This window comes from Musa acuminata, chromosome BXJ3-4 (genome assembly GCF_036884655.1).
Source record: "Musa acuminata AAA Group cultivar baxijiao chromosome BXJ3-4, Cavendish_Baxijiao_AAA, whole genome shotgun sequence".
Classification (NCBI taxonomy): domain Eukaryota; kingdom Viridiplantae; phylum Streptophyta; class Magnoliopsida; order Zingiberales; family Musaceae; genus Musa; species Musa acuminata.
Genome location: NC_088352.1, coordinates 48,689,511 through 48,713,296, shown reverse-complemented (window position 1 = coordinate 48,713,296; position 23,786 = coordinate 48,689,511). Strand labels below are relative to the sequence as shown.

General features: G+C 42.0%; 4 protein-coding genes across 10 annotated transcripts; 3 read left to right on the top strand and 1 right to left on the bottom strand.

Annotated features, from left to right (window-relative positions):
- Window positions 1-1,947: 1,947 nt before the first annotated feature.
- Window positions 1,948-2,364, top strand: LOC135636495 (bZIP transcription factor 2-like). Its single transcript, XM_065148182.1, has one exon. It carries the CDS (start codon window positions 1,948-1,950, stop codon window positions 2,362-2,364), a length of 417 nt encoding a protein of 138 aa, XP_065004254.1.
- Window positions 2,365-5,202: 2,838 nt separating this feature from the next.
- LOC135636128 (uncharacterized) lies at window positions 5,203-7,735 on the top strand. Of its 3 annotated transcripts, none has more exons than XM_065147714.1 (3): window positions 5,203-5,717; window positions 5,812-6,296; window positions 6,372-7,735. In XM_065147714.1, exons 2-3 carry the CDS (start codon window positions 5,813-5,815, stop codon window positions 6,797-6,799), a joined length of 912 nt encoding a protein of 303 aa, XP_065003786.1. In that variant the 5' UTR covers window positions 5,203-5,717; window position 5,812; the 3' UTR covers window positions 6,800-7,735. The 3 variants fall into 3 exon arrangements, with proteins under 3 accessions (XP_065003786.1, XP_065003785.1, XP_065003784.1); XM_065147713.1 differs by having other exon boundaries at window positions 5,204-5,717; window positions 5,802-6,296; XM_065147712.1 differs by having other exon boundaries at window positions 5,205-6,296.
- A 66-nt stretch (window positions 7,736-7,801) lies between these two features.
- LOC135636126 (growth-regulating factor 7-like) lies at window positions 7,802-9,805 on the bottom strand. Of its 3 annotated transcripts, none has more exons than XM_065147709.1 (4): window positions 9,312-9,805; window positions 8,973-9,191; window positions 8,584-8,890; window positions 7,802-8,514 (listed from the first exon to the last, which is right to left on the bottom strand). In XM_065147709.1, the coding sequence occupies exons 1-4, from the start codon at window positions 9,622-9,624 to the stop codon at window positions 8,055-8,057; spliced, it is 1,299 nt and encodes a 432-aa protein (XP_065003781.1). In that variant the 5' UTR covers window positions 9,625-9,805; the 3' UTR covers window positions 7,802-8,054. The 3 variants fall into 3 exon arrangements, with proteins under 3 accessions (XP_065003781.1, XP_065003782.1, XP_065003783.1); XM_065147710.1 differs by having other exon boundaries at window positions 9,006-9,191; XM_065147711.1 differs by having other exon boundaries at window positions 9,009-9,191.
- Window positions 9,806-11,301: 1,496 nt separating this feature from the next.
- Window positions 11,302-22,543, top strand: LOC135636848 (heterogeneous nuclear ribonucleoprotein 1-like). Of its 3 annotated transcripts, none has more exons than XM_065148940.1 (3): window positions 11,302-11,686; window positions 12,563-13,370; window positions 22,286-22,543. In XM_065148940.1, exons 1-2 carry the CDS (start codon window positions 11,375-11,377, stop codon window positions 13,355-13,357), a joined length of 1,107 nt encoding a protein of 368 aa, XP_065005012.1. In that variant the 5' UTR covers window positions 11,302-11,374; the 3' UTR covers window positions 13,358-13,370; window positions 22,286-22,543. The 3 variants fall into 3 exon arrangements, with proteins under 3 accessions (XP_065005012.1, XP_065005013.1, XP_065005011.1); XM_065148941.1 differs by lacking the exon at window positions 22,286-22,543 and having other exon boundaries at window positions 12,563-13,046; window positions 13,144-13,333; XM_065148939.1 differs by having other exon boundaries at window positions 11,303-11,686; window positions 22,264-22,543.
- The last annotated feature ends 1,243 nt before the right edge of the window (window positions 22,544-23,786 follow it).

The following is a 23,786-nucleotide window of genomic DNA, read 5'->3' as shown; positions in this document are numbered from 1 at the left end:
GTAATCAATTGCATGGATAAAGAAGTGATCAGTTAAAGAAGCAGATGGGGAACTGTGCAACTTGTGATTTTTTCTGGATATGCTCCTTCCTACTTGTGTCCCTGCTCCATTAATGAAGCAGTGTTTTGTGCTTTTTGAGTGTGAGCATCCTTAAGTATGACATTCCTTGGTAGTTGCTATGGTACTTTGGATTTGAATGGCATATATTACAGATTCTTGAATATCCTATAGTTTTGGGCTTACTGATGGTAAATTTTGATAAATTGGATTTAATATTAGGAATGTCTATTTTGAACACTCAGGACAGTTAATATTTATTCCTTTTTAATATACAAATTAAAAGGTATGTGAATAGGCATGTGGTACACAAAATCCATGAAAAAGAAATCCATGGGGAGGTTGAATTGCATGTTGTTTGATTTATGTGTGAGTGGGGATAACAAAGACAAGAATCTTGAATATAATTTGTTAAAGGTCTCAAGAATGCATATGAAAAGAATCTTTAGTAGACACTGTACTTCACTGTGAATAATCATCTTTTGTTGGATTTGATTGATCTTCTAACTTTATAGACATTGATTTGGAAGAGATTGTATAGATAGTCGTAGAATATCCTCCTGATTTGTTTCATAATCTGATGTCTCTCTATCTCTCTCTCATGCAAGTTGCAAATAATTAGCCGCAGATTTCAGTATCATTGGACACAGCTTCAAGTAGTGAGAAGAAATTAGGTATTACTCCTTTTCATGCTCATCGCCAGATGGCCGTCAAATGCCTCGTCTCCACCTTGATTCACATTGTCCTCTGATGACATTCTTCACAAGCTTTCCAGTTTCCAACAAGAAACTTGAATGTGACAGTTCACCAACCTTTGTTTTCAGCTGATACATATATTTTGGTGAGAGAAAGAACCAATTATTCTCACTCATTTTTTTCCTAAATGCTATCTTCGGCAACTCCAAGCATGCCGATAGCTTTATGCTTCATACATCAAGCAAGCATTCAGCCGAAAAGATAGTCGAACACGTACCGACTGCACCGATCAATATTGTACAGTGTACGCATTAAAGACGGTGGAAATACTGATCCATCGTGCTCGCACTATGCATTCTTCTTTCCTGTCTCCTTCCTCTACTCCTCCAGCATTAGCTTCTCTTATTCATCTTCATCACCGCTAGGCTATGGTTGGCCTACCTACTAGCAGCTGAGACTTAAAGAGGACAAAAGAAGCTGCTGAAAGCAAGATCTTCCTAACCCATTGAAATCTGATGTCCAAAGGTTTAACACACAATAAAATGTCTAAAGCAAATGGATTCAGTCTGCTTCGCATGCATCTTTCACATCGATCTCGTGCGATCGTGGAATCTTTCTGTGTGTTATATGATGTTCTTTTGTAACCCCTATTAATATTATATCATTCATCAGAAGACCACCTTGCTCAAGTATCATCTATCTGCCTTTTTTCTGTGAGTTAATTCAACTTTAGACGTATCATGAAAGGGATAGGAAGAACAGGAAAGAGATTTTTACGTGCAAATATATAACATGTAATTTTTATTTTTCTTTAAGAACATATAAATATCAATTATACTTGCAAAATTACAATGCTCGGAAGATGTGGTATTTATCGAGTTAGCAAGCAATAGCAACGCGACACACGACCGGCGGCGCCATGCGTACATCTGAGCCCTTCTTGCAACCGGACGCGAATCTTGACGCGCATGGTCCGCGAGATCTCCCGTCGACGCGGCTCGTTGGTGCACCCTGACTCGAAGTCGCACGCCCGCTACCTGCACTCAACCACCGACGATCACGATCCATCTGCCGAACCCGTGGGGCCCGCCACTCGACCGCCCTCATCCGCCGTTACATACCTCCCCAACGCCTCCTCCGTCCTTCCCTTTTCTCCTCCCTCGTTATCAGCCCTCGCTCTTTACGGAAATCACGATGCTGTCCCTCCTCGACCACGGCTTCGCGCCCGACGACTTCGGGCCGTCGTGGGCCAACAAGCCGGCGGAGGCGCCCGAACCGGACACCCGCACGGCCGTCTCCCCGGAGGAGCGGCGACGGCTCCACCGCATGATCTCCAACCGCGAGTCCGCACGCCGCTGCCGCATGCGAAGGCAGCGCCACCTCGAGGAGCTCTGCGCCCGGGCGAGCACGCTCCGGTCCGAGAACCGCGACCTCGCGAACCGGCTCGTCGGCCTCGCCCACCGCCGCCTCCTCGTCCGCCTGGACAACCACCGTCTCCTCGCCGAGGCCTCCGTCCTCTCCCGGCGTCTCGCCGACCTCCGCGACTACCACTACTACTACCACCACGAACTGGTTTCTCACAGCGCCGCGTGTTTTCTTGGGTCGAATTAAAGAAAGCTTGAAGGTCTCATCAATACAAGTTTAGGTGAATCCGTCGATCCACTTCTCTAAATCACCAACAAGTAGTCACATCACATTTAGGGGACGTGATATCATGTTGTGTAGTGTGTTCTTTGCCGCGAGATCGATGAACGATTGATCGGAGCTCCTGATTGCTGAGGTTGCATTCGAGGATTACGTCAACCATCAGTCAATATTTAATGGAATACGATCGCGCATCGCAATTGCCACGTCGAAAGATGAGAAGCGTGCCAACTTTACATGCCCTGATTCATTGCATGTCCGTCTCCGTTGGACGTGAAAGCTACGTTCACTTTCGACGGCACAAGAACACGTCAAGCTTTGATGATGGTGTAGTTAAAGTTGGCTCACGGTAAGACCGACGGTGTTTGCATGCTCAGTTCCTCTCCATTAACACTTAATCGTGCAATTAATGATATAAATTAGCTAAACGTGTTCCAAAACTTGCTTAATCCAACTCAGTTTGTCGTAATCGATCGGTTGCATTGGCTCACACTCGGTCTTGGTAGTTCATCGACTCATGTTCGGCTCATCTATCATTTGCGTCTTGATCAAGCTCCGTCTTGATGGTTTTCATCAATCCGTACATTTTTTTTAATTTTATTTATATATTAAAAATAATAATCAATCACATGAATTATAGGATTTATGCAAAGCAAGGTATGACAGAGATAGATCTCAATTTTTTTTTTTTTTTTTTTTTTTTACAAAACAAGTATTGGTGAACTTTTACGTCGTGATCGAGGTGTTAGTCACCCCACGAGTAAAGTTGGCTTATAAGGGACCAAACGAAGTTGATAGGCTAGATTGGCTCCCCACGAGTAAAGTTGGCTTATAAGGGACCAAACGAAGTTGATAGGCTAGATTGGCTTATAAGGGGCCAAACGAAGTTGATAGGCCAGTTAGCCCATCAGGCTCAAGTTGTGGCATTTGGTATGTCAAATAAAAGGGTTACCCGTATACCCAAATGCTAGGTCGGCTTTGATATCAAATATCATGACTTGAGCCCCCTCACCATACCCAAATGTTAGGTCGGCTCTGATACCAAATATCATGACTCGAGCCTGATGGGCTAACTGGTCTATACATTTCGTTTGGTTTAAACCATTGACCAAAATGCTTAAGCTGAAGTTGATAGTAGTACACTCATCAGACCTTATAAATCAATCTTAATCTTTGCCCACATTCGATATGGGACTAATTAGGAGTATTACAGTCAGCATGGTTCGGTCTAATCCTAAATGTGCAAGTTTGCCCATGCGGATGCTCGGGTGGTGGAAGCGAGCATTAGGTCGGGTTCGAGCCTCGCCTCCCGAGTGTGATTTTTTCTCTTGATGAGTGATATGCTTCTTTGTTGCTGGGCTCTTGCACATAGGACGAGGTCGAGATGGTCAACGAGCACCAATTGACTCGTTCAGGTTGGCACCGTGTGAGGCCATCTTGAGTTTTTACGGAACGACTCCATGGTATTTAGCGTCGACTGGTACAACATCAAGCAGGATGGCTCGTATCTTGCGCACGAGCGACGATCGACCCATACGAGTCAGTGCCATGCGATATCGTCTCGAGTTTTCCAGAACGGCTCCGTGGTGTTCGATGCTGACTTGTATGGCATCAAACGATGCGAAGGTCGTGTGATTGCTTTATTTGGGTACGAGGTATTGCATCGTGTTAGCCTGGAGGTCTGACCCTATCATGATCCTTATCTGCTACGATATCAAACACCACCAAACTAATATGTGAAAGTAAAAAAAAAATCAGAAGTAGTTTCTCCTCTGGATGCAATTGCTTCCTGATAGTAAATGCTGGCACTATGACAAGAAGCGTGACCGTCTACATCTGCCTTTTTTTTTTCTTCTAATAATTCATTAATCAAGAATGTGTTTACAGCATTGCCAGAGAGAGATCGAAGGTTACAGAATCTCAAGATGATCTTCGCAATCAGGTTCAGGGCTTATCACGGATGATACAAGTCAGAAGTTGCTCGAGTTGTGTCAGAGGAAAGGTTTCACCTTTTTAAAGCTTTTTCATCCTCAGCAAGTCTGGAACACAAAGCAAAAGAAGACTGTACATTTTAGCATTGAGAACCAGCAGGACATGGGATCCGAAGGAGATCTGCTTGTGTTCTTCGGCAACACCAACAAGATGGCTCACTGCTTTTTTACCCTTTTTGTGTTGGTCCTATTTTCCCACAACTCTTCCTCCTTTTTATTTCCCCAAGTCCACTGTCATACATAATCCATGGCAACAGCAAAGATGTTCTTTCATCTTCTGATCACTGCTGCAGGGAATGCATGGGAGATGTACACGCATGGTTATGATAAGAACTTGGATGTGAAAGATGCTGCCATGACTTTTTTTTTTCGGTCAACAGATCCAAATTAATGATTCTTGTGTATGTGGTAACCAAGAAAGATCCACATGTTTAGTCCTTGCTTCCCGTAGATTAGCCATTGAATGCTGTGATCAAGAAGAGAAAAAGACAACCCGCATGCTAGTCCCAAGAACAGCAGCATCTGTAAGGGCTTTAGTCAAACATGGTGAATTCTTGAGGGGGAAATCCAAGTGACTAGATGCAAAGATCCATCACATGAACTGCTGCTGTCACACACACATCTTGATCCGTGTCTTGACTTCGAGAAACTGGCTCGGGGGATCACAGATTCAGGAGATGATCCATCAGTTGGCTCATGATTCACCCCGATGGGGTACTTGTTTTAGCCTTTCCTCATCTTTTGATGTGCCCAAGTTACCAGCTCGCTCAAAGCATGTTGCTTTCTATCACGTGGACCGCACATGGCCACAGGCCCTTGAAGAATGCAACAGCTCAAGGAAGAGGCTCTCGGACTATGAGGCCGAAAGGTAGAGACAGATTGTGAGGAAGAAGATGGTTTTGAAACAGTGAAGAATTCTCCCATGACCAAGACAAGCATTGTACCATTTCCACTGTAGTAGCCAAGCCACCACCGCCACCACCTGACCACGATTCAATCTTTTCTACTGCGACTCTCTCTTGCCATGTACACATGGTTGCTCCTACTACCCAACAACCAAGTGGGGACAAGTAGATACTTGCCAAAACTCTCTTTTGGCCAGATTTCGAGCATATCTGGTCAATTCTGTGTTTCATCACATCAGTACCCTTCCAATCACTGCCTGTAAGCTGGATTTCGATATAGGGAATGATGTTTTGTTCCAGAGCTCATTGCAGAATGTTGGGAGTTCATTGCTCATTATCCGATGATTAGTCCCAGGTTCTGCAAGGCTTGTGAGTCCCTCCAGGTTTTGCCGGACTCCAGGGTCACATACGTAACTGCAAGCTGGTATCTGTTCCTTCTCTCTCTCTATATCTCTCTCCATCTATCGCACTTTTGATATCTAGGCCATTCCTCCCTATCTTATCCAAGTCTGGAGCAGAATGTCTTCCATTCCTAAGCCAATGCATCATGGCCGGAGGCTATTTGAGCTGCTGGAAGAGCAGCAAGAGCCTTTTCTTCTGGATGTCTATCTTTTGGAGCATGGGTACTCGGATAGAGCGACCAGAGCCAATGATGCTGCTGCATTCATGTGCTGGCCAGGGAGTGCTTGCAGAAGGCTAAGGAGGTTTGGCACCAATGGCTTCAAGAGGAAGAGAGGTGGGATTCTTAGGCTCCTGCTGGATAAGGTTGTCTACAACAAGGTCGTCAGGAAGGCTTGGAGTTGGGACGGTGCAGTCGTTGGCAGTGGAAGATGGAGCATCTTTGGAACGCTCTTCGAGATGAAAGGCAAATCCAACGTTGTGGAGTTCCACAGGCTATCATGTTCTGGTGGCACTGAAGTGGACAGGGAGGATCAGTGCAGGGCTCCGAGCTCCTCCACCCAGCTGAGCCCTGTGTCGGTGCTCGAACTGCACTCTGATGAAGGTTGTCCACTGGACAACAACGTATATTTCTTTTGTTTTCCTTGTTAATCACCTTCTTCCTTACGTTCTTCTGCAGTCGAGGAAGAGGTATCATCGATCTCAGCTCATAATTGGGCTGCCGTGGAGGAGCTCCTCTACGGCAGGTGCCATGATCCTAAGAGAGCCAACACAAAGAAGCACTTGTATGAACCCCACCACTTTGTGTTAGACTGCCTGAGGGAGGTGGAAGGAAGACTTTCGACTCCTCATGAATGCTCAGGTCCGGAGAAGAGAGGAAAGAACAGAGACGAGGAGGTGCTATCGTACGACAACCACGGAGCTGCTTTGGCTAACCTATCCCGATTGATCGACTCTGATTTCTCCAAGTCGGGGAGAGAGTGGAATCATCATCAGCATGAGATGACAGAGGTTGGGACTCAGATTGAGCACCTCATCTTCGAAGAGATCAGGGAAGAAACACTTGTTGGCATTCTAGATTGTCACTGTACATTGCAGAGATGTTGATTCTAATGATTATCACACTGTCAACCTTACTTCCCCACATCATTATTCTAATCACTACTATCTTTTTCTGGCAAACAGCTCGAGAAACCTCCAAATAATGCCACAGGAAAAGACAAAGTCTTAATCCAGCTGGTTGTCCTCTCTGTATTAATGATTCCTAATGTTCAATGCCACAGCAATGATCTGTACTAGTCCAGCGCAACGAATTAAGGTTGTTTTATCTGATCCATAGCATTAGGGAATGATTTGATGTAACCTCCGTCGACATAAAGGAGTGAGCAAAGTCATCAGCTCAAGATTAAGCTGCTGGTTGATGGAAGAGGCATGAGATCTTCCGGTTGAACTCGCTGGTCCTGCCATGGCCGGTAGGTGGAACAGAGTTATTTGGACGTGTCATGGTCCACCGTTCCATCAAACCATGTGCGTATTGATTGCAGGGGTGCACGACGACCTCAGCCAAGACGAGAATGCACTCACACAAACGGGATGGCCGTGTCGCCTCCGTTGAGCCACGGGGAGCTCAACAGGTCCATCGTCTTCACTCGACTTACCCCCCCACCCTCGTTTGATAAGGTTGATCGAGCTCGCCACCTCACAACTTCTCGGCTGGCTTTTAGTCTCATCACGGGTGTTTAACCTGGAAGAACCTCCAAGGATTCAGAAACGGTCACCATTAAGCCTTTGCTAGTGCCAACAGGAAGATTGCTTCCGGGGATTGCCTTACAATGATAGCATCAGTACACTTAATTTTCGCGTCTCCTTGTGGACGGCTGTGCTCTAAATAAATAAGGAGCATCAACATCGAATGACAGAGAGTAATTTGCTCATTTCATAGTTTGGACCACCGGGAATCCAAGAAATTGGATCATCCCCAGCTCAACAAATGTGAGGCGAGGAAGAAACAAAGAAAGGAGGGAGGGGAGCTTTTGCTTATTCTGAGTTCTTTTGGTTTTGATTTCACGAAACAGTGGATGAGTAGACACATTAGCCAAAGAACAAAGCTTGAATGAGGATTTGAGTTTCTTACCTACCTATGAATCTCCCAGATTTAGCAAGAACACACACACACACATACATATATTGCAATTCTCAGACATATCAGAAATGCCAGCAAAAACAAGGCAAGAACAGGTAACAAATCAGGAAAACAAACAAGATGATCCATCTGAACTCTCTCCGCTCACTGGGAATCAACCTGTAGATTCATTTGGTCAAAGAGCAACAACAAGTGCTGTGACTGGTCTTGTGCTCTGGGCTACTTGTAGTGCGGCCACACACTGAGATCCAAGGATGATTGCTTAGCATGATCTGGAGCCTTGCCAGTGTTCTTCAAAGCCTCTGCAAGCGGCCCACCGGCAGAGCCTTCCCAAATGACACTCGATTCATGTGGAGAGGAAGAGCAGGACAAGAAGTCGGAAATCATTGGCATGGGGGCAGAGAGCTCGTCGCTGTCGAACTGCATGTCTCCTCTCCCATACCAGGTGAATTGTCGAGGTTGGAGCTGTTGCTCATCCAGTTCAAAAGGTGGGAGGACATTCCTCTTGTTGTCTATCCGGGAGCTGCTCGGGGGAAGAGAGGAGGAACAAGTGGAAACGAATCCAAAATCTTCATGAAAGGAGAGTTTTGGACATGGGAATGAGCTGAGCAAGGTTAGCTTGCAGAGTTCTTCCGAGACCTTAGAACGAGTGCTTGCCTTCTCTTCGCTTAGTTTAATCCTGCAGAGCAAAATAGACCATTAGCTCGGAATTCTACTGAACTCAGAACAAGATTTCCTGGTTTTCTACCGATTGAGCTGTGGCTGCAGGTTGCTCATCTGCTGCCGAGCCATTGCCAAGCCGTCGCATGATCGACTGCCGAGACCAGCCTGCGAAGAGGAGATGAAAGGCGTCGGGCGCGTGGCTCGACCGCAGGGTCCTTCCACCGGCTTTCTTGAACGATGGCGGCCCCGATTCAGATGCCGCTCGCAGTACTTCTGGTCACCAACTGCGTTTCTCGTGCACCGCCATTTCTTGCCGTCGGTCCGACGGCATCTTCCGGGCTCTGAATCGGCGTTCCCACATGTTCCCCCATGGAATGATCCCATAAGTTCAGCTGCCACAGTAGACAAGCAAGAACAAAGGTTTCAGGTACCGACAGAAGTGAACTCCAGTAGAAGAAGAAGAGAAATGTATACAACAGCAATCTTCCATTCGCCATGCTCTCTTACTACATGCAGAGGCTCTAAGAGATCCAGTTGAGAAGGCAGAGAATCCAATTGGGCTAAATGGATTGCTTGGTATTCTGGCATTTGCATCAATGTAATTGTAGATCAGGGTCTGGTTCTCGAGCTCCATCAACTGAGAGGGAGTGAAGCTGCCTTGAGAGTTGACACCCAATCTACCAAAATGCAAGCCTGCAACAGGAAAGAAGGGTTTGAGAAGGAAGACGAGACATCAAACACATTTGACGAGTTGCCTGCTGTTACACTGAATGAAAGCAACCCGAAAGCAAGTGATCATGTTCTTTATTTTACCTGCATGTCCAGTGTAAGAGGAAGTCGGCACTCTACCATCACTTGTGAGCAGCAAAGACTCCGGCTTTGATGCAGAGAAGTCGAGCGGTTGCTCTCCATCAGGCAAGAGAGAGGAAGCTTCAGTTTTTGCCATCTTGAGACAGCTCCAATCATGCCTCCCGTGGAAAGAAGAGAGCACATCACCACCGTGGAAAGAAGACGCACTGGTCACCAATCCATCATCAACGCCGATCAACCCACCCAAGTCCATTTCTCCACCCTCGACCTCGAGTCTACGGGTCCTACTACGAGAACAGGGTTTTGTCCTGTGCATGCCCAGCAGGTAGAAGCTCCGGAAGTGAAATCATGGAAGCTGAGATCTTCTAGCCTCGACAATTCAAATCCAACAAGAAAGATCGATCTTTGCCCACCATATTCGACAGCTGGATCATGAACAAGACAGGGTGTGAAGTGCCGAGGTCCCAAACCAGTACACATAGTGCTGCCACCTCCCTGGCCCATCGCATTGGATCGCTTCAGATCACGAGATGTCATGGATGAGGAAAGCGGAACACCGAGCTGGAATTCAATGTACGCGAGTGGTACCATGGCATTTAAAGGTGAGAATGTTGGCGAGGCCACACACAGCATGCGGTGTGGCCTGCTCGTACCGAGACATGCTTCCTTGGCCTCGAAGAGGATCACTGTGCTGGGCGTTGGCTCATGCACTCGGCGATGCCTCCTTTATTGCACATGACACCAACAAACCAGCTTCTTCTTCTCCAGCTCTCGAAAGATACCTCATGCATGCTTCTGCAAACAGGGGAGTGAGATGCTTCGCTCTGTTGCCTGATCCGACAGGTACGGATTAGCTGATGTCGCATTCAATTCGAACAACATGGAATCAAGCATAGCCATGAAGACAAAATCGAGTTATCTTAAACAAGAGTTGCCAAATTCTTCTTCATCACTGGAATTATTGTGAGAGAGACATGTTGCCGAGTTGCAGAACAAGCTCCCCAGCAATTCCAAATGAGAGAGTTGCACCCTGCAACAGGAGTGCTGGATTCGATTCCCAGGCAATCAGGGCAAATAGCCATGGTGGGGGCTGTACACCACCACCTCAATTATTGGGACTCAATTCAGCCTGCAAAATGTGCTCTTTCGCTCCAGCACACACATCATTTGTTGCAGACTGATACATAACCGAGTCTTCCAATCCTCCAAGGGAAGAAGATGGGATTGCGGAGGAGTGAGAGCTCCATATGTGCATGCATGCATGCATCCACCACCATTCATCTTCTTGCCTGCTGTCCTCCAAGCTTCGTTGATCTGAAACAAAGCCTAATTATGTTTCTTTTGAATCCCATAATAGATGATTAAAATTATTGCAGACAATATCTTTATGTGAAAGAGATTTAAATGATTAAAAATCTACTTTATGTATTTGATTTTTTAAATTCATAACATCTTATTTTTATTTAATATACATATTTGTCTCAAATTCTTTGACTTGGTATATCTAATTTCTATTCATATTTGCTTCAGATAAATATGATTGTAAATTTGGATATAAAATCAAACTGAATTATTTTCGATCAAATATACACAGGTAATCATGAGATATATTATATTTTTATCTAAATGGTGAGATTTTATATTGTTGAGTAAGAATATTTGTCTAAATATTTTATTTTTGATCATATTATTATTATTATTTTATTTTTGATAGACATGCAAGCATTGTTGATGATAATATTAACATCTTAAAATAAGATTTTATCATAAGCACCATTAGATTAGAGATATAAATTTCTGGGATTAGGGAAACATAATCTCAAGCATAATTATCTCCAAGTAAAAGCCATCTCCGTTTCAAACTCTGATACGGGTTCGTTAACTATCCTGAAATGGACGGTCAAGATCTTTCCGTACGAACAAGGCCTTTTATCCACCGTCCGTTGCTTAAGTGATCTGTTCCTCATAAGGCAACGAATCCCCCTTCGTTTCGTGTGACTTCTTCCGACCTTAGTCCAAGCCAAAGCCCCGAGTAGCCAAAACCCTAGCGGCAGAAGGAGGGGGAGATGGAGCCGACTTCGCCGTCGTCGTCGTCGTCGCCGTCGCCGCCGGAAGTCGCTGGGCCGTCCTCTTCCTCCTCCTCGTCGTTGACGCAGCCGGAGCAGAGAACGAAGCTGTTCGTGGGCGGCATCTCGTCGGACACGCAGGAGAAGGATCTGGAGGAGCACTTCCGGGCGTTCGGAGAGCTGAAGCAGGTGATGGTGTTGAGAGACCGGGTCACCGGGATCGGGAGGGGCTTCGGCTTCGTCCTGTTCGCCCACTCGGAGGGCGCCGAGACCGCGCTCAAGAACCCCAAGCATGTCATTCTTCGGAGAACGGTTGGTGGCCCCCCTCCCTCGCTTTTCTTTTCTTTTACCTTTTTACCGCGCAATACCTTTCAAAGTGAGCATAAAAAAATGATTTTTTTACTGTAATTATTGGTTTATTCACGTTTTTTACTGTGGGATTTAGAAAGTAATCATCCCTGGATATTCTATTCCTGAACTGCCCGCCAAGTTTCATGCGGAAGGAAGTTGGGGAAGCGTCGTTGTTCTTTCCATCTGTTTTGTCGTTGTAAAAATAGACTTTTGTGTTGCATGTCTTTTGCAAGTTTATATGGATGTACTCCTGATGTCTGCCGCACCTGTTGCGCGAAAGCTTGTGGTTTCTTTGTCTTTAAGTCCGAGAAAACTGCCTAATTGATCGCTCTTTTCTGTATAAGATGTTTTCTTCAGCATATATAGCAATTTGGTATGACTATTTGCTTTTTATGGAGGGGCATTTTGCGGTTTCTTTGTATGAGGCCAAGAAACTGTTTAATTGATCACTCTTTTCTATCTAAGATGTTTTCTTCATCATGTATCGTGATTTGCTATGAGTTTTTGTTCTTTACGGAGGGGGACATGTGGTTTCTTTGTATTAACTCCATGAAAACTGTTCATTGATCATTTTTTTCTGTCTAAGATGTTTTAGCGATCTAGTAGGACTATTTGTTTTTTTTTCCTTTTTCGGAAGGGGGATTTGAGGTTTGTATTAATTCCAAGAAAAATGTTTAACTGATCACTCTTTTCTGTCTAAGATGTTTTATTCAGCATACGTCACGATTTGGTATGACTTTTTACTTTATGGAGGGAGACTTATTATAGTACCAACCTTTTCTGTTGGTGATCCTCTAAGTTTTGATAAGTCTCATCTGTTAACTGTGTTGTCTATAGGTTGAAGTGAAGCAAGCCATACCGAGAGATAAAATCCACCAAAACCAGAATCCTAATCAGACCAGGGGGTCCACCAGAAATAGCAATGGTGACGTTAACAATGGCAGGAACACTAACTCAAAAAAGATTTTTATAGGAGGTTTACCGCGTAGTATCACACAACATGAGCTAAAGAGTTATTTTGAGAAGTTTGGATCTGTTGTCGATACAGTTGTTATATATGATAATGTGACACAACGGCCAAGGGGTTTTGGCTTCATCACATTTTCTTCTGAGGACTCTGTGGCGATGGTACTACAGAAAAGCTTCCACGAGTTGGATGGGAAGCCTGTACAGGTCAAGATAGGAGTTCCAAAAGATGACACTAATTGTACAAATAACAGAAATAATAATAATCATCATAGTCCAAGAGCTTTTGGCGGAAGAGGTGGAAGAAGGCCTGTTTATGTCCCCTATCAAGACCCTTTTTACCAAAGCTTTGGAGGTAATGGTTATTCTCAATATTGTGCAGCAACACCTTTTCCTCATTACCCTTATGGACAACCTTATGGAGGAGTATATAATTCTGGCATTGGATATAGGGGCCATTACGGAAATTCTGGGAGCCCTTGGAATAATTTAAGTGGAATGGTTGCACCTGTTGCCTATACCTCTTATGTCAACATAGGTTATGGAAGTAACATGTTTGTGTCCACTTTGAATTATACTCAAGATCATGGATCTGACAGCGATAATGAAAACCAAGATGGTCCTAATGTACAAACAGGGACAGTTGGGACTGCAACAGAGACATGATAAATTTTGATTGGTATATCCTCTTCCTTCTTTCGCTTTAACATTTTAGTTTTGGTCTGTTTGACTTGCTCTATTTTTTCTTAAGCTGTACATGATGATTTTTTTTTTTGATATCTCATCTGACAATCTTACATTCTGATTGAGTTACATGTATAATTTATATTAAAAGCATCTCTTATTTGCATAATTGTATGCTGGTAATTGGAGCTAATCTGCCAAGCTTTCATCTTCTTGTCAAAGTTAGATGTTTTCTGCTTCTGCTATAATTTTCTTTTGTGCAACCAAGATTCTAAAACTTTCATCCTTGACAAGCATGGTCTCATCCTTGAGTGCAACAACAAGTTGCCACTTGATGATAACTAATATTGTTAGGAATATGTGGCTTATGCTAATATATGTTTTGACAGGACATATCTGTCATGTAGTGGTTGGGAGTGTTGATATATCATAACGATGCTTGAATTTTAAATGTTAATCCTGTTCCAGAAAGATATCTGTGCATTTGTTCTAGTTCTGGGTCCTGCTAGCTTTTGTTTTCTGTAGAATTTTTTTCCCTTGCCTGCCTTACAGTGATTTATGAGATTGTAGTTAAATTATGTATGTCCAGTCCACAATCTCATTTGGTTCAATGTATCTGATTGATTAATCTATTCAGTGCACCATTTCTGCATACATTCTTCAAAAACCAAGGTATCTAAACTCCGGGTAGTCCTCTAACTACTAGGCCTTTATGGATTCGATACTCTCTTTGGACCAAAATCTCCCAGCCGAGGATGGAAAATAGTACTCAGTCAAATCAAGTTTGGCTTGAAGATTCAAAAATATTAAACTCAAAGATCTTTACCTTTTATGTCAGTGCTTCCATTTCCAACTTCAACTTCTTGATGAATCTAGCTAAAACCAAGTTTATGATGTTAAGATGATGAAATGGATAACTAGACTTGGCAAAATTCATAATGGAATATGCTGCCTTTTTGGTTTAAGATTATTCAGAAATGTCAAAGTCAAAGATCTTTATCTTTTATGTCAGTGCTTTCAGTTCCAACTTCAACTTCCTGACAAATCCAGTTAAAACCAAGTGCATGTTGTTAAGATGGTGCAATGGATAAGTAGACTTACCAAAATTCATCATGAAAGATGCTGCCTTCTGCCAAGTTGTTGGTAAAACAAGTGAGAATAAGTTTAGAGACATAACATAATGGTTCCTGGAGAAGCTGGTCAGAACAAGAGTCAGATCGAGCTTGATCAGATCTGAATAGTTTCTAGTATGGTTCAATCTGATTTCCAGCAGAGAGTAGCATTGCTGTGATGAACTTTTTGATATATGAATGTCTGCTGATCTGAGAAAGCAGGTGATATTATAAGATTGGTTAGAAATAGAATGCCAATAATTTGAGAGTATGGGAGCAGAGAATGAGAGAGAGTTGCAGTAGAGACAATATAGAATGAGGAATAGGGCCTGTCATCCTCAGTGATTTAAAAAGCGCTAGGCGCCAAAAGGCGCCAAGGTCCAAAAACGCCCGAGGCGCTAGGCGCTCGCCCAGGCGCTCGCCCGAGCGAAGCGAGGCGCTAAAATATAAAAATATATAATATAATTAATAAATATAATTATTTAAAATTTTAAATAAAAATATGCTATTATATTAAGAAAATCTAAGATACAAAATCACTGTCACATTAACAAAAAGTTTCAAAATTCAAAACATTAAAATTTTACATCAAAGTCATTCATCATAATCAATATTATCGTCATTTTCACACAAATCATCTTCATTGAATTCGTCTTCTTCCTCTTGTTCTTCGATTCCTTCCTCTTCATCAAGATATGTTTCATTCTCTATGTCTTCAACAATAGCAGGAGCCGAGCTTGAAGCTTTTGCACTCATTTTTCTCTTTGACATCTGTCTTGTATATGTTTGTAATTCTCCAGCACCTGAAGCTCTTGCCACATCTCCCCACGTCAATCTATCATCTTCAAATACAAGCTCATCTTCAGCATCTTGCAAGTTAGCACCCATTTCTCCTACTAACCACTCATTTGAATCATCAATATCTTGCAATGAGATTGAATCAAATCTATTTTTCAAATCATGACGAGTCTTCAAAGCTTGATTATACTTTATGTAAACAAGATCGTGCAATCGTTGATGTTCTAACCGATTTCTTCTCTTCGAGTGAATCTGTCATGTCATATAATTTAAAAATATATTAATACATATATCTAAATAAATAAATTAATTAAAATAAAAATATTTAGTAATACTTACATGCTCAAAGACACTCCAGTTTCGCTCACAACCCGAAGCACTACATGTCAAACTAAGTACTTTGATAGCAAATTTCTGTAAGTTCGGGGTGGAATTTCCAAATAGACTCCACCATTCAGCTGCAAAATTTATGTTATTATTAGCAATAACATAGTAACATAATATATATGAAATTAATTATATCAAATTATTAATACCTGGAGAGATAGTTGTCCTGGATCGAACGGCAATTGGAATTCCAAAAAGACCTTCAGCATTTTTATATAAAGATAATTCATGAATAATCTTATCTTGAACCTCAATGCTGGGAACTAATCTTGCAAAACACTGATATAACCCACCCAAAACTTCTGCATCAAATCCAACAGATTTAATCTTATAAAAGAATTCAGGGTTTAAATAATATCCTGCTGCATGTAAGGGACGATGAAGTTGACAATTCCATCTTTCGTCAATGATTGTAAAAATTTTCTCATATTTTTCTTCATTTTCATTAAAAGATCTTTTAATCGTCTCCTTTGCTCTATCCATAGTCTCATAAATATATCCCATTGCAGGCTTATTTTCATTATCCACCAACCGAAGGACTCGAACAAGAGGGCCCATTACCTTTAATATATAAACTACATGATTCCAAAAGGATGGCATTAAGATGATATCAGCAGCCCTCTTGCCTTTTGCTTCTTTTGCCCATTTACTTGTCACCCATTTCTCAGAGGTAAACATATTTCTCAGAGTATGTTTTTGACGATGCACGCTCTGTAATGTCAAGAATGAAGTAGCAAATCGGGTAACACCATGTCTCACTAATTCTTTATTCCCTGTAAATTCTCTCATCATATTCAAAGCCCCAACGTGATTATAAAGAAATCCAACAACAAAAATTGCCCTTTCTAAGGTTTTCTTGATTTCTACGATCTTTCCAATATCTTCCAACATTAAATCAATACAATGTGCTGCACATGGAGTCCAATACAAGTGTTGTCTTTTTGATTCAAGCAATTTACCTGAGACAAAGGATAACAAAAATGATAAGACTTAAGAGTTTAACACACTTAATTGAAGATAAAATAATTAACAAAATCAAAAGATGAATATTACCCGCTAAAACATAGTTGCTTCCATTGTCGGTTATGATTTGAACGATATTTTGTTCTCCAATTTCTTCCACGAAGTTGTCAAGTAAATCATATATCTTGTCTCCAGATTTTACAAAAGATGAAGCATCTATTGACTTCACAAACATAGTCCCTAAAGAACAATTAACCATAAAATTAATTATACTCCTGCGCCTCCTGTCAGTCCAAACATCTGACATAATAGAGCAACCATGTGTTGCCCATGATTCTTTATGACCCTTTAGTAAGTCATTTGTATAATTCAATTCTTTTTGCAGCAATGGAACTCGCATCTCATAATAACTTGGAGGTTTTAATCCTGCACCATATCTTTCAATAGCTTCAATCATATCCTTAAAACTGTCTAAACGAGTTGTACTAAGGGGAAGACCAGCCTGATAGAAGAAGCGAGCAATGTGCTGAATTGTTCTTCCTCTTATTTCTTTATCACAAGCATCACTTATATTTGTTTGTCTCAATTTTGAGCCTCCTGCTTGCCCTTGTTGTTTCTGGGATCCTTGAAGCATATATAGATCCATCGGTCCTTTTCTACCTTTCTTAGTACTCATAACTTCTTTTCCCTTTTTGTCGTATACTCTTTTTTCACTTGGGTTAATACTCGCAGAATAATCTTCTTCTTCATCCCTGAGATGTTCAACATTGTCTTCTGGTAAATTTCCATAAGATTCATTCTTTTGCGTCTTCTTTTCATTCATATAATTTAGCAACTCTTCTTTTACCTCAGGTGGACATTTTTTGCAAGCTGCTGCATTCTTGAAATTTCCTACTAGATGTTGTTTTGCACGAAAAATACCACCTCTGGTAGTCTTATCGCAGAATATGCAAGTCACTGCATTAGGATCTTTCGGATCTTTCAAATAATTATACTTCCATGCAGGATCTTTTTTTGATACCATTGGAGACTCTATTGAGTTGCTCTCTACACTTGCCATTTTTGTTGAAACCTAACAATAATTTCAAATAAATAAAAATTAACAACATTAAAATCAAAATAATATATTATTAATCTATTAACAGAAAATTAATCATTTCAAAATTCAAATAAACTTAATATTAAGAGTATACTGAGGAGAAACGAGGAAGCAGCAGCGGCGAGCGGCGGCAGCAGCAGCGGCGAGCGGCGGGAAAGGGAAAGGGAGCGGAAGGCGCGAGCAGCGGGAGGCCTCGAGGGAGGCGCGAGCAGCGGGAAGGCTCGCGGGAGGGCTCGCAAGAGGCGAGAGGGCTCGCGGGAGGGGCGAGCAGCGGGAGGGCTCGCGGGAGGCGTGAGCAGCGGGAGGGCTCGAGGGAGGCACGAGCAGCGGGAAGGCTTGCGGGAGGGCTCGCAGGAGACGCGAGCAGCGAGAGGGCTCGCGGGAGGCGCGAGCAGCGAGAGAGCTCGCGGGAGGCGCGAGCAGCGAGAGAGCTCGCGGGAGGCGCGAGCAGCGGGAAGGCTCGCGGGAGGGCTCGCGGGAGGCGCGAGCAACGGCAGCGGCGAGCAGCGGCAGCGAGCGACGAGATCGGGATCGGGATCGGGATCGAGAGCGGCAGCGGTAGCAGGTAAGTGTTGGGTTAGGGTTAGGGTTAGGGTTTGGGTTATATCGGTTTAGTTGGTTCGATTGAACCAACTAACAATCGAACCAGGACCGAACCAGGTAAGTGGTCGCCTTAGTTTACCCAGGCGCTCGCCCGAAGCGCCCAGCGCCTGGGCTCGGGCGAGCGCCCAGGCGGCGCCTGTTTGAAGCGCGCCGCCTGGGACATTAGCGAGGCGCTCGGGCCTCGCCTCGCCTCGCCCGAGCGCCTAGGCGAGCGCCCGAGCGCCTTTTGCAATCACTGGTCATCCTCATAATTGATTTTTAACGGTTACTCCCTAGATCTATCTTCTACAAAATGCAGCACCCTTCTTCTATATAGTGATACTTGAGTGTCAGTCATTTACTTATCTACATGGAGTCTTTTGCCTACTAGCAGCTGACTCTTCTCTTTTTTGCTATCCTCTTCCAATCTCTTATGAAAATTTTTCCAACTGGTCATCGAAGTGATATCTGATGATTATTGATCTGCTTAATATAGTTATATCGACTTTTAGCCTGCCAGAGCTTGTTATAAATTTGTCCTAAAGACAATCTAATATAATCAAACAGTCGCTGGTTAAATTATATTGATCTATCCTTGTTTTGATGAGCTTACTGTAGGTCTCCATAGGTTCAACCTTTGACATCTTCTTATAGCCTGTCTACCTTCGTAGAATTTGGTGAGATCAAAAGAAAAGTTCATCAAAATATACACAACCTTGTTTACAAAGAAAATCACATTGTGCATAATGTGACATTTAAAATATAGTCATGCAAGGATTACATAATGTATCATTGTATTTTATTTACCTTCCTCAAATAGTCACACATTTATTATAATTGACAAATCTAGTGAATAAGGATCCCACCGATGCAAGGATTGGGGGCGGTCAAGGTATGGAACATTACCTACAAAGAGTGTTTCTGTTATTTGAATCTTGAGGGCTAATTACAGACTATCATTTGTAATTAGCTACCTTTAGCATCTCGATTCTTATATATTTAAAAAGTTATATTGAGATCCCTATACTTACGAAAGTGAAACATTTATCCCCATTGCTCCAATAAAACTCCTCTTTTTTAACCTTATGAAATTATTTTTAAACCCTATATAGGAATCTTAATGTTTTACTTTCTTAAGTATAGAGATCCCAATGTAACATTTGAAAATGTAGGGACCGGGATACTAAAGGTAGCTAATTACAATGGGTAATATGTAATCAGCCCAAATCTTGATCACCTAGGTCTTAAAGGAGAAATCTTACCATTATATCAAAGGTTAATTTTATCATCCCACATTTATTATATTCATTGATCAAAATTATCTAACTGTGCAATTACCCATATTTTAAAGGAAGCTTTCAGGAAAACAATGAAATTATTGTGTTTTTTAGGTATTTGTTTGGTTCGGGTTCAATAGTAAGGTCACCTAATTGCTAGATTGTTGACTATGAATCGAGTCATGAAGACAAGCTCTCTATTTATAGACAAAACTGCATACATCGAGTATCTCTAAATCTCTCATTAATGGGAGCTCCTCCACTGTTTTTTGTTTGGATTGCATTCAACCATTATACCGTATTCGCTACTCGTGTCTAACCTTGGGCTAGGCAAATGGTAGCAGTTTGCCTTTGGATTAAAGTGTTAAAAAATTTAGTCAGACCCCACTCATTCATTGCTAATGTCACCCACTTTTGCTTAATTTGAATAAAAGATAAATCTGATATTTTCTCATGTTGGATTCAAGCTCTAACACCATCTAGATACTAGAGGTTGCAAGTTAATTAAAAATTGGTTTGTTTATTTCAAATAAGGTAAACTCATGCTGCTATTTAGACAGTCGGTATTGGAGGTTTTGGATCTCAAACATTGGATTGTGTAGTGGTTAGTAGATTGATTCCTAAAAAATCAAACTTGAAACCATACTGAAAGTTCCGCTTCTCTTCTTTTCCTCCCTTTTACTTTTTCCTCTCTTTCTCTGTGTTTTGTCTTCTCCCTTTCTCTCTTTCTTCCTTGTTCTCTTTCTTTGCATCTCTTTCTTTTGTCCCCAGGTAACAATTCTGAGACAGGAATTTTTTATGGACTGACCGGGCTTTAGTCTGCTATTATTTACACCAGACTGCCCTTTGATTTTGTTGAATTTTCATTCCAAGAGTTTTGAATCAGGGAACAAGACCCTTGGAATGCATACTGTATGCTACTATGTTTTAGGAGTCACATACTATCGACATCCTCTGATCCACTGGATACTAAAACATATATGAACTCCAAGTCTAATTTACCAAAATACCCCTGTACTTTCAAATAGTGTCCAATTGATATGCAATAAAGGATTTGATCTTAACAAAATAGTTCATGTATTGAGCTTTGAATAATTTACGGATGTATTTTTGATTCTTGGCTTGTTTGGTATTGTTGAGTGTATTATTATTGACTTGAACGAAAGGATTAGTTGTTAGACTCAATAAGTTAATAGTGTTTAAGGACAAATGATATCAGAGCTGTCCTAATATTAGGCATAGTGAGGGGAAAGGACTATAGCTAGATGAGTCTAGCGGCACATCATAATGTAGAGGCAACACTAGATTTGGTTCTTATGTGCACCCTACTAAGGGTTTGATTTTGGGTTATGTTTCAGATATTGACAAGGATGTGAAGCTTTTAAATATGGAATATCGTAATAGCCATAGTTTAGTCTCATATTGGAAGTAGGGGAAGATTTGAATCGGTTTGTAAGGGTTTGATGGGTGAATGACTATTAATTTGGGCTTAAGTATTTTGGGCCAACAATTTGGGCTCAATAAGTTTATGCATCACTTATTCCATCAAGTCGGGTTGTGATGGTATCCTTGCTAATGAATTCTATTAGAAAAAAAAGTTTAATGCATGGAATTTTAAATGTGTTGCCAGATTAGATAATCAACATTAGCTAGTCTTAGAAGCACCACTTAGTTAGAAGAGTGGTAATAGTTTGACACTTGTTATTCAGGAAACATTTATAGTTGGTGACTCGGATGTTGAAATGCTGGAATCTGCCTTACTGCTTCAGCTATGTTCCATGAGTCTGATCAGTTGGAGATTACTGGGAGTTTGGTCGAGTTAGATCTCTTTAAGTGAATAAAAGTTGGAACTAGGAGTGGAATCTGTTGACACATCAAACAATGTTCAGATGTGATCAACCTTTGTGTGTGATAAAAGCCTTCAAGTGGTCTCAGACTACTGTTATCATGCCACTTTGGTGTCCATCCGACAGGATCTCAAAACTGCTGGTCCTTATTTTGAAAACTGCTTTGGCCCATCTGTTGACTCGCTCTGGAAAGATCTGGGTTGGCCCAGATATGGCCGGAATGAAATCTTTTGACTCTCTTGCAAAGTTGCTAGGGCTGGGGAAGAGGACTCTTGATCGGTGGCAAATTGCATCGCAACACAGTAGTTGTTACTGATTAGATGGATGTAGACGACATATATCCAATCAGCTAACCGTAACAACGAGATATCAAGAACTGCACTTGGTGTATACAAGAATCTGAAATATATAGAAATGGAACGAAAAAGCTGCCAATCATTGTTCCTCGCTACCTATGCAAACATCTTTTTTTAATTTGGATTGAGAAAAGAATCTTCAAAAGAAAAGGAGAAAATATCAGTTTATGAATGAAGAGAGATAAACAATTCTGTAGGTTTTATGAGTGCTAGTGCAGTCAACATCCCTGTAAGAAAAATATCTGTTTTGGCATGTAATTAGTTGAAAGAATTTCTTTTGTGGCACTCAATGAGTTACCACAACTTGAAAATCTGTTTACTTTAGCTGATGACTGGAATTTCTTTCTCCTTCTTTCGTTTTTTCAAGGTGTCCTACTGATTAGAATGCTTGTTAGTCGAACAAAATGTTCTGCTTCTTCTTTACGTTCCATCTTAAATATAATCTGAACATGGAAAGTTGGAAACAGGCAGCTGCTATTTTTTTTGCAGGGCATCTGATGCAACAAGTCTCACTTGCAGCTGCCGATCATCTGGAAGCCTGTTCTCCATTGTATTCATAACCATTCATATGAACAACTCGTCATCTATATATTGTTTTTGGTTATACATATGTCGCCACCGAAAACCTGCTCAGACATTGCATGGTCTACCAAATCACATTTAGTCTTTGTAATTCTTAACTTGCTCAGACGTCAAGAATTTATTGGTTTGACCTAAAAAAACAAGTGTTATTGTTGGTGGGGGGTATATGGTTAGCATTGGCTACCTTGGTGTGCTTTCCACAGGGCAATTTATATCTGGTGCACCAATGCCTTGTTTCACCAAATTTACCTGTTGTCTTTGGATGACACAATCTTGGCATTGATGTTGAGCATGTTCATTGATGTGGCAATTATGGTGATGCATTGCAGCTGCAGAGGCATTCAATGATGCTAACCTTTCACTTGTACAGGGCCTCGTGAAGGATTCTACTAGTGCTTGCTGTCAGTTGCATAAGCTATTTGTGATGTGCATTATGAACTTTGATGATATGATGCTGTGAAGCCATTTTCTTGTCCATTCTTTTTGTTTAATGGCTGACCACAGTCTCACTTCTCCTTGTTGTAATGTGCACTATTTTATTATTCTTTTCAAAAAATAATTAAAATTATTAGAGTTAAAAAAAATAATTATAATGTGCAGTGTTGTTGTGTTAAGACTCTTTTATAGTATTCGTAGGTAGAGAGAGGTAAATGTGTTTTGCTGCAGAATCGTAAACACAAAAGAAAGCCTGCAATAATTCGAGGGCACGTATATCATTCATTCGTTCATTCCACGTCGATGGAGACATGAAAGCTCGTCTCTCCATTAGCTTCCACTCACATCGGAGTCGGAATCCCGCCATAAAGTTGGTGCGTGCCTCGGTGGAGTCCAATTCGATGATGGAGAAGGAAGGCTCCTCCTCCTCCTCCTCCTCCGCCTCCTCACATGGAAATGACCCCCCTGTCTGTCGTCCTCTTCTGCGCGTCTCGTCTCGTCTCGTCTCGTCCATGCACGACCGATCTGAAAGCATCACGTTGTCAATCGCAATACCAATCCATTTTTGTGCTTGCCAACACCGTCGTCGTCGTCTAATGAGTGCAGAATAATTGCTGCTGTAGTTGATGGATCGAGTACCCGAGAACAACTCATGCATATGGATGCATGCATGAATGATGAACGACAGAGCAGGAATGATGATGATGATCAAGATGAGATGGCGCATGTTTGATCTTTTGTGGCTCTCTTCTGGTTTCACTTGCAGACAAGGAAGGAAGGTAGGAAGGAGGAAGAAAAAGCAAAAGGAGAAAGCAGATTAGGTCTTTTCAGACTTTGGTGCAGAGAGTTCTGAAGAGAACCTTTTGCATTCAAAGCTTTATCTTTCTTCCCATACCTCTCTCTCTCTCTCTCTCTCGCTCGTGATCACATGTAGGAGAGTGGGAATAATGGAAGCATGCACACAAATGAAGTC